General features: G+C 52.6%; 1 protein-coding gene across 2 annotated transcripts; it reads right to left on the reverse strand.

Annotated features, from left to right (window-relative positions):
• Positions 1-3,665: 3,665 nt before the first annotated feature.
• EOMES (eomesodermin) lies at positions 3,666-8,829 on the reverse strand (the record flags this gene model as incomplete). 2 transcript variants are annotated; one of them, XM_079933118.1, is made up of 6 exons in its annotated part: positions 3,666-4,513; positions 5,324-5,385; positions 5,477-5,635; positions 6,053-6,174; positions 6,817-6,971; positions 7,955-8,829. In XM_079933118.1, 6 exons carry the CDS (start codon positions 8,827-8,829, stop codon positions 3,832-3,834), a joined length of 2,055 nt encoding a protein of 684 aa, XP_079789244.1. In that variant the 3' UTR covers positions 3,666-3,831. The 2 variants fall into 2 exon arrangements, with proteins under 2 accessions (XP_079789244.1, XP_079789243.1); XM_079933117.1 differs by having other exon boundaries at positions 3,666-4,570.
• Positions 8,830-9,694: the final 865 nt, after the last annotated feature.

Below are 9,694 nucleotides of genomic sequence, written 5' to 3' on the forward strand. Positions count from 1 at the left end.
GGCGGAATTCGTGCACTCGAAAGCTTAAATCCGAGGGATGGGGAGTTCACATAAGGGGACTTGATCAGGCCCACCAACAGAGTTTTGCAAATTGCCTTTTAAAAGTGCCTCCCGATGATGCCGAAATCTCCGCGCGGTGAAAAGCCAAACTCTAGGAGCCGGCTGGCAGCTGGGCGGGGGGACATCGTGGCGCGAGCGGGGAAGGGGAAGCGTCCAGGCCAGTGGAAAATGAGTGATTTTAATTTTTGTCCTCACTGGAGGCTCAATTTTGATTAGGGGCAGGAGGGAATTTTTTTTATTTCGGAGCGTTTGCATAATACCTGCAGAATTAAAAACAACAAGAAGAACAAAAGAATAAACAACAACAAAAAGAAAACGGGCATCGTATCCACCACCCCCACCTTGTTTGGTTCAGAAAGAAGGAAGAGCCTGCAGAGGAAAGGGAGGACCGTGAGTCTGCCTTTACCCCCAGGTTGAAAGTTAATCAGAGGCGGCTGGAAAGGAAGGAGCCTGGACCAAAAGCTGATCTGGAGCCTTGAAACTCCCCTTTGAGGAGTGGGGATGTGCGTTGTCGCAAACTCCGAGCGGGCTCCAAGCCCCGGCCCTGGTTTACAGACTGAGAGTTTGGCTGCACCTTCCCCTCTTCCCCTCTTCCCCTATTTCTTTCCAGATTCTTCTTGCCTTTCCCAGTGGATGGCTCCCCACCCCACCCCCCAGGATAGCTACCCCGCACCCCAGCGCTTCTGGGCTTCAGCACCCTGGAGGAGGAATCCCGGGGCAGCGAGGAGCGAACTCGTGCCGAGGCCGAGTGGGGAGCGGGGAAGGTCCCGCTCCGAGTTCTCCCCAAAGCAGAAAAGACTTCCTGGGGCTACGAGTAGAAGGCTGTTTTGTTTGCCTTCCTTTTAAAAACTCGGACAACCAAAAAGTGTTTGGCGATGTAAAGGACACGCGTGGAAAATGACAATAGTATTTCCAAGTTAGAGTCGTGTCCTTCTTGCACTTCTTTTTCCTCTTTCGTTGCAATTTGTCTAATTGCATATTTCTGTTTGGGGCTAGAACGGAGGCGAACCAACGACCCCCCCTAGCCGGTGCTCCCCCACCCAGACAGCCCCCGCCCTCGCGCCCCAGCGCAGGGAACGCCGCCTGCGAGGGCGCAAACGCTGGGACTCCGGCGGAGAATGTAAACAAACGGGGCGCCGAGTCCTTGATCTTTATTTAAATAGAGGCTTGTTTATCGGTGTCATCCTAGGAGGATTAATTAGATACATCTCTTCACAATTTGGTGTCTGACACTCCATCTTAGGAATGCCTTATCACAAGGTGTTAATTGGGGCCACTCAGCCACTTACGTTTCTATTAAACACTGTGAGGGACTTTTCACAAGTACCAAGTTCTTTTTACTGTACGGTGCAAAAATATACAGGACTGGAAATAGACTGGGGCCAGTGTCTGCTTTATCCCGGACGTGATTAGCATTTGCAGTCTTTCTAGAGGGCAGAAAAGGAGAACACCTTTCGAAATTCCATCGCATCTCCCAATACGCTCGGGTTCCTTGGGGTTGGGGCGGGGGGCGCGCAGACCGGGTTAGGGGTGTCCTAGTCCTCCTCTCCCAGTCTGAGTCCGTCATCTACAATAAACACACATTAACCAAATTTCAAGGCTTTCGCTTCCAGCTCCAGTAAAATTCGGGGCGGTTTGGGCAAAGCGTTTTCAACAGGCATCGTCGGAGACGCGGGGCTAGAGTCCGAGACCCCAAGGTCACAGGCGGCGCGAGAAGGACTCGGAACCGGGAAGGGCGGTGGGAACTGGAAACCGCAGAGAAGCGAGGTGCGAGCTCTCGGCGGCCTTAATTGGGCGCAGAAGGGGAGGAGGGCCGGGCCGATCGCTCGCCTCCCAGAACTAATCCTCTTAGCAGCTGCATTTCCGCGCCACGCAGTTAGCAGAATGACACTCCCGGCCAGACCTTTACCCCGGGAGCGTCGGGAGGGGGCTGGAAAGGATTGCAAGCTGGGCCAGAAGCCGTCTGCAGATAAGCGCGGCGGGATGTCTGGCAGGGGGACAAAGGGCCCTTCGCCGCACTCCTTGGTTTAACTCTTCCGAGGGCCCAGGCCCCTCCCGCGGACTGAGAGCCGAAAAAGTGGAGCTAAAAGCTAGGCAACCGGTTCCCCGGCCGCTGCTCGCAGAGCTGCGTTGCGCTCCCGCCGCATCCCCAGCGGCCCGGACCGCAGCTGCCCCCGCGGCGGCGCCCGGGGCTCCGGGAAGAAGGAAGCCGCAGGTGGCAGCGGGGGTGGGGGCGGCCCGCTCCCGCTTGGCCTCAGGGATCCGGAACTCGTGGGCGCCCAGAGGGCCGCGAGGGTGCCCAGGGAGCCCATGTGGATCCGGGGATGGGAGACCCCAAGGAGGTCCAGGAGAGGCCCGGACGCCAAGGGCTGGGGGTGGAGGTTTCCTAGGCCCGTATCAAGCCTGCTGTGGGCAATCTTGCATCTCGGCAGCAACCCTCCTCCCCCCTCCCCAGCTCCAATCCCCATTGTCCAGACTTCCCAGTGCGGTGAGGAAATAACCCCATTCATCTACAAGGAAAAAAGATAAACAAGAGCATCCCCACCCCCTCAACGAAGACACTGTCCACTTAGAGATTCTAGTGGTGGGCGGGGGGAGTGGGTTGGTGGGACAGGGTTCCTGCTGGAGGAGGGTGGAGGAAGAAGCAAACTAAGATTTTTGAAACAAAGATGAAGACCCATAGTACAGAAGACAGGGCTATGCCTGTTCCCTTAATGAACTACATTTATTAAAAATGACTATGACTGTACATAAAAATCCAAGGTCTCTAGAAAGCCTATAGGAGCTGGGACGTCAGGTTTCTGTTTCCTCACATTACCAAGTTGGGAAGTGGGGGTGGCGGAGGAAGAGGATGACATGGGGGTTTTCCTTAGCACGTTTCAAGTTAGTACAGTAGCTGAATACATTCTTAACTAAGAAGTAAACAGAATATTCCCTTATGTTGTGGGGATGACGAAACTTCCCCTGCTCCTGCAGCTGTGGTCCGGTGAATTGCAAATTCTTTAAAAAGCCAAAGCACCAATTTTACATAATCTCGTATACCTACATAGACTATTTGTACAGTATTTTCCACATTATTCTACAGTGTATCTAAGCACACAACTGTACACTTTAAAACTCTCCGTTTTTGTTTGTTTGTTTTCTGGTGCCCCCCTCCCTTGCTGTCTCCTAAGTCCTACAAGCCACCCAGGCACACAGCAGAGGCCTAGTACATGCCTGGGAAGAATCAAAGTCAGGTCAAACCAGCACCTTCACAAAGTTCTTGCCTCCCAGGCCTAAGATCTTTTGTCCCTAGCAGAAAGATAACAGCAAAAGTCCCTTGTTGAAGGTTAAGTCCCACCCTTCTATTCCAGAAGCAAAACATCTTGCCACTCTGGGCTTCTATTTGCCTACAGATTTACAAATAAAAATGAGAACCAAAGCTTTCAACACCTTTGATGGCACTAGGCACTCAATCTTCACAGCCCAGTTCTTTGAATGTCTAGTGTCTCCAATAAATAAATCCATAACTTTGAATCACCTTCAAAGTTAAAAACACTTGAAAGTCCTCCATTAATTTTATTAAAAAAGAAAAAAATGCTAGGCTTGTTTCAGTTACCTGAAGCAATCAAAAAGCTTTGGCACCTTCTTTTAGAGAATTGCACAAAACGGGATGCATCAGGGTGGAAGGCAAACGTCTTTTTGGCAACCTAGACAAAGAAGACAACAAAAAAACACCACCAAGTCCATCGGCAAAAAGTTAGCTCATTTTGACGAGGTTAAAATAACTCTTTAGGGAGTCGTGTAAAAAGCATAATACCCCCCCATGCCTTTTGAGGTGTCTTTACTGTACTCTTCAGCATTGATATCCTCGCACTTTATGGAGGGAGAATTTTCATTGCTAGAGGAGCTAGGAGACAGCCGCCTTCGCTTACAAGCACTGGTGTACACCCCTGAATCATTGGAGTCAAGAGACTTGATGGACGGGGGTGTCTCTATCCAAGAAGAGTTAATTTCTTCTTTGACTTTCTCCTTGGAGAGCTGATCTTCAGAGAACACAGGGGGGCTTGTTCTGGAGGTCCACGGGAGTCCAGCTGCCATCTTCCTTTGATAAGAACCTCTACCTCCCCACCCTGCCATTGCAGGGAAGGTGGGGTCGGGGTAATACCCCAGGGCATGGGATGTCTGGAGGGGCAAGGATTTAATACCATATGGGAGCAAGGTGCTGGAAGTATATTCAGACTCATAGGAACCGATGTCTAGTTTGTTGGTCCCAGGTTGCTGGACAGGTGTGACAAGCCATCGCTGGGGAGGGTTGGCCACCTCTTCGCTCTGTTGGGGTGAAAGGAGGCCGTTGGTCTGTGGCACGGTTCTCTCGCCATTATAATATCGGGCTTGAGGTAAAGTGTTGACAAAGGGCTCCGGGAAGAAGGACTGAATGCCGTACCGACCTCCAGGGACAATCTGATGGGATCTAGGAGAATCCGTGGGAGATGGAGTTAACCTGTCATTTTCGGAAGCGGTGTACATGCTACAATATAAAGAGAAACACTTAAAAAAAACCCCTAATGTTGTCCCCAAACAATCTACCTCCCAGAAATGAAGAAGGCTCTAGAGCAGGAGTGCTGGTCTGTTGAGTGGAGGGGTGGAGATAGTAGGGATGCACTTGCCCATTTTAGCTGGACTTCGCTCATTGCGGCCAAATTTCCCACCACGGAAGAAAAAGCTTCCTCCCAGGCATTAAGCATTTAAACTGTAGAAAATCCATCTTTGCAAGTCCTAGAACTTGGAATAACTTGGAGCAACTCTCCCTTCAGTGGTAGGGAAGGAATGCTGGCCATGGTGGGTAGAAATCCCAGATTTAAAAGGCATCTGTGGGGCCTTGCTGTTTGATGTTGTGAAAATGACATCCTCTTAGTGTCAGGTTTTTCTTATGTAAAAAAATGAGAGGGAATAATAATCCCTGCTCCTGAGAGAATAAAAAAACTGGGATCAAATGGAAAGGAAGGCATATAAATGCAGATTATGAAAATTTCAGATCTCCACTCAAATGTTAAAAAAAAACTCCTCATTTTTAATCCCTTAACATTTCTTTAGAAATGAACAAAACCCTTCTGTGAAAATTCTAAAGCAAGATTAGTCAAGGCCAAAAATATGCAAAAATAAAAATAGGCAAAAATCCCAACCGCGAAAGCTCTTCCTAGAATATGGTCTCAAGAAAGTGTCTGATTCGATATGTCTTGTTCAAAGATGACCAGGCAAGGAAAAATAAAGGTGCACTTACGAGTCATAGTTGTCCCTGAAGCCTTTTGCAAAGGGGTTGTGATCAATCTTTAGTTGAGTTATCTAGACAAGGGAGAAAAAAACAGTCATTGAGTGTTTTCTGTCTCACGCTGGACTGAGCTTCAGGGATTCTTGGGGACCATGGGGCACTCACATCGGTGTTTTGGTAGGCAGTCACTGCAATGAACTGCGTTTCTGAGAAGATGAAGGTCTGAGTCTTGGAGGGCTCGTTCAAGTCCTCCACGCCATCTTCTGTGACTTCAACGATGTGCAGTCGTGGTTGGTACTTGTGTAAAGACTGTAAGACTATCATCTGCAAATGGTACAGAGAAAAGAGCTGCCAAATCGAAAAAGTAAAGTCGATTTTGACAAATTCTGTATTTTGGAATGCCACTCCTGCTTGCTCCCCAGCAACAGCTAACTTTCTATTGCCATTTTTGAAACTTAAAACATAGCTGGGTATGTGTGTTTAAATAAACACTCTTGCCTCTTGGTTTCCTAAGTCGCCAAAAGTTTTCAGTATTTCTGCTCCTAACAGTTAACTCACTGTTACTGAAATCCAGCAGGAAAAATAATAAATAAATAAAAATGAGAAAGGTCAAAAAAAAAAAAAGACCAGAAAGAGGCAAGCAACAGGTACCTGCAAATATTACAAATACAATGAAGAGTATGGAAACTCATTAGAAAAGAGATCCACAGCCAGAAGACACCACCTCCTCTGTCACCCTACCTGGGTGTTGTTGTTATTTGCGCCTTTGTTATTGGTGAGTTTTAATTTCCCAAAGGAAATCTCCTGTCTCATCCAGTGGGAACCAGTATTAGGAGACTCTGGGTGAACATACATTTTGTTGCCTAAGAGAAAGTGAAACAAAACACAAAACCCAAGCATAAAGGGCTGTTTGCAAATGGAGGTAGGGGAGGGGTATTTACTACCTATGGGCAAGATTTAAGAGCTAGATTTAGAACATGTCTCCCATCATTAGCAGTTTAAGAAGGCCAGTGGAGACCAACTAGACTCTACTGATTCCCCTCCCAGGGCCCCCGTGCTTCCAGCCTTCCTTGGACAAGGTAAAAATGGAACCAGTAGGCGATGCCTCTTGAAGGTTAACTTGGGGGCTTCTGAAGCTAGACAGGCAAGATCTGATGGAACGTGGTTGGATTTTTATGGTGAACTCAACCTTGGGGAGGCCTCTTCTCAAGTGAAGATTAGAATGCCAGATGCCCTTGCCACCTGGAGAGTTTACAGCAATTCCTTTCTCAAAGGTAGGGATGTGGAGGGAAGGGCTAGAGTAGGGTCATGGTTAAAATTCTATATACTAGTAGGCAAGAAGTCTGACTTAGCAATTCTCTCCCTTAATCAAATAATCAACACAAAGAAACTCCTAACACTTCCAGGCCCCGGATGTGGAGGGAGGGATGTGAGATTTAAATGTGTGGTGTCTTGAGTCGGGGGCTCCCGCCGATCCACCCTGCCCAGGCCCTTTCTCTCCTCACCCTGCATGTTATTGTCGGCTTTTCCGCAGGTCACCCATTTGCCCCCCTGGAAGCGCCAGTGGTTGGGGTCCGCCAGCACCACTTCTACGAACACGTTGTAGTGGGCGGTGGGATTGAGTCCGTTTATGTTGAAACTCAAGAAAGGAAACATGCGTCTGTGCAAGGGAATAGAACCAGTAAATCGGAACGCCCGGGCACAGGCCCACGCTTAGACGACATTTAGAAGTCTACAGACGAACAGAATACCGGTAGAAAAGTGGCCCTCACTACGTAAAATATTCTTGAGTTGGCAACTCTCGGAACATCTCTTTTCTGAAATAATTTGCCCCAATCCCCGCCCTTCTGCACCACTCACTCAAGTTCTTGACCCTTTCAGATGCTCATTTATTTTCTTCCACGATGTTTAAAAATCATTGTTTTTTACATGTACAAGTTCCAGAGAACATTAAATTGTTCTCGTAAAAAAAAAATTAGTTCTACTGGTAAGGCTAAAAGTCCCCTTGGGACGTCCCTCTCCCAGCACCCACCCCTCACTTTCCCCAGAAGTAACCACTGCCCGCAGTGGGATGTGTATCCGAACTTTCTCAGGCCTGGGACCCCAGCCCCGTCTGACTCCAGGGTCCGGCCTAACCTACTACCCGGACCAGCCCCCGTTGCCGGCGCTCTTGTCCTCGCGCTCGTCCCCCGGATGCGCCCCGCGGAGACCCTGGCGCCTAAAACTGCGGGAGCCCATGTCCTGTGCTCAGAGAGGGTAGCCACCCCTGGAGCCTTCCCGCATCCGCGGCTCCTCGCCCGCCTTCAGGGACCGGCGTACCGCCGGCCGGGCGTACCTAGGACATCCAGCTTTGTGGACAAGCCCCAGTTTCCATTTCTGTCTCCTCCTCGTCAGTCCAGGTGAGGGTGACGAGAAGGAAGGGGGGAAGCAGCCGTAGCCTTAGCGCCCTGCACAAGCCGCCGGTGCGCGGACGGGAGGGACATCGGACTGGAGATGCGGAGTCCCCACTGGCTGCGCACGGAAACTCACTCTCCCAGCCAAGAGCGGAGCGGGCGGGCGGCGGTCCCCCATTCCCGGCCACCCTCAGGACCACACAGGTCCTCTCTGCCCCCGCGCTTCGGGGCCCCTCCGCGCTGCGCTCACCTGCCCTGCTTCGTAATGATCATCTCGGTTTGGTGGCGGTGGAATTTGAGCCACAGAGGCCGGTTGCACAGGTAGACGTGGGCGCGGAAGCCGGAGCCGGGAACCCCCAGGCCCCCAAGTCCTCCGCAGGAACCCGCGGCTGCTGCCCCGGAGTACGGCCCGTAGAGCGGAGCCCCCTGGCCGTACTGATAGGCGCCCGGGCCGCCTCCCCCGCCGCTGCCTCCCGCGCCGCCGCTCGCGCCTGCTCCCGGGCCGAACTGCGCCCTGCCGGGTGGGCACACGGCCGCGGGGAAGCCGCCGGGGGGCAGCATGGAGCCGTAGGGGTAGCGCGCCCCGTTGGGAGCCGGGTACACAGATCCGTGGGGCGCCCCGGCAGCCGCCTGGTACGGGAACAGCGAGCAGGGCGCGGCCAGCTCGGAGCCCTGAGGCCCGGGGGACTGGAGGTAGTAGCGCTCCGAGCTCAGGCTGTCCATGGAGTAGCGCGCGCTGGCGGCGGCGGCCGCGGCTGCAGCAGCGGCGGCGGCGGCTGAGGGCAGCTCCTCCTCCCCGCAGGGGGAGCCCTTGCGGCCGTCCGGGGGCCCCGGCTTGGCCACGGCCGCGGTGCCGGCAAAGGCGTCCCCGGCGTCGGCGTCACTGAGCATGGCCGCGGGGGCCCCCGCACCGGCGGTTGCGGGCTCCCCGCTCCCTGCCTCACACGAGAGGCTGCCCGAGAACTTCTTGGGCGCTTTGTCTAAGTCCAGCCTCTGAGGCGAGGGGGCCGCTCCCGGGAGGTGGCCGGCGCTCCCGCCGCCACCGCCTCGCGCCCCCTCCAGCGGGTAGAAGTGCGCGCCAGGCAGGTTCACCGAGCTCACCAAGAGCTGCTCCCCTAACTGCATGCTTTGCAGAGCGCAGACGGCAGCTGGCTGCTTCCTCTCCGGCCGCGGCCTGATTATAAAGGCAGGATGAGGGAGCCAGCGCCCTCTTCCGAGGGGAAGGTAACTTCCCCTTCCTCCTGTGCCGGGTTACCCACCTGGCGACACGCGGACCGCTAAGGCGCGCACTCGCGCGTCCCGAACCCAGCGCCCTTTCCACAAGGAAAGGGCACTGAATTTGAAGGCAAGAGGCGAAAACTGACCGAGAAGCCCTCTCCTTTTCCTTCCGCGTCTCTTTTGCCTCTCTGCACCTCCACCCTCCTCCCCCGCACACACGGGAAGAAGAGGTCTTAGCTCTCTCTCCCCATCCACCCACCAGCGCTACTAGCCTTTCTGCCTTTCTCGACTGAAAAACTATCGGTCAAGTTGACCACTTGGAAAGTTGCAGGCTGTCATTGGCTGCTTTATATATGTGAGGCCAGGGAGGGGCTTCGCGGCCCCACAGCCTCGGGACCCTCCTATTGGCTGGTGGAGGTGACAGTAATTCAATTAGGCATTTACTAATTGGATCGAGTAGCCTGCGACTTTCTTTTCCTTTAGCTTGATTTTATTTCTTTTTCTTTCTTTCTTTTTTCTTTTTTTCTTTTCTTTTCTTTTTTTTTTTTTTTTTGAGACTCAGTCCTGCTGTGAGAATCAATCCTGGTGTCTGTATTTCGCTGGAATTTAGTGGAACAGGGTTTGAGGTCTCCGTAGCAGGGTCATCACAGCGCTCTGAGCCGGGGGATGCGAGGGCGGGAGCAGGTTCTAGAGGCCGGAGGCAGAAATGTTCTGCAAGCTGACAGCCTGCAGGGAGGCACCGGTCTCTGAGGGTGGGGATCTGGGACGACCT

The sequence above is a fragment of the Stenella coeruleoalba genome (genome assembly GCF_951394435.1).
Source record: "Stenella coeruleoalba genome assembly, chromosome: 10".
Classification (NCBI taxonomy): Eukaryota; Metazoa; Chordata; class Mammalia; order Artiodactyla; family Delphinidae; genus Stenella; species Stenella coeruleoalba.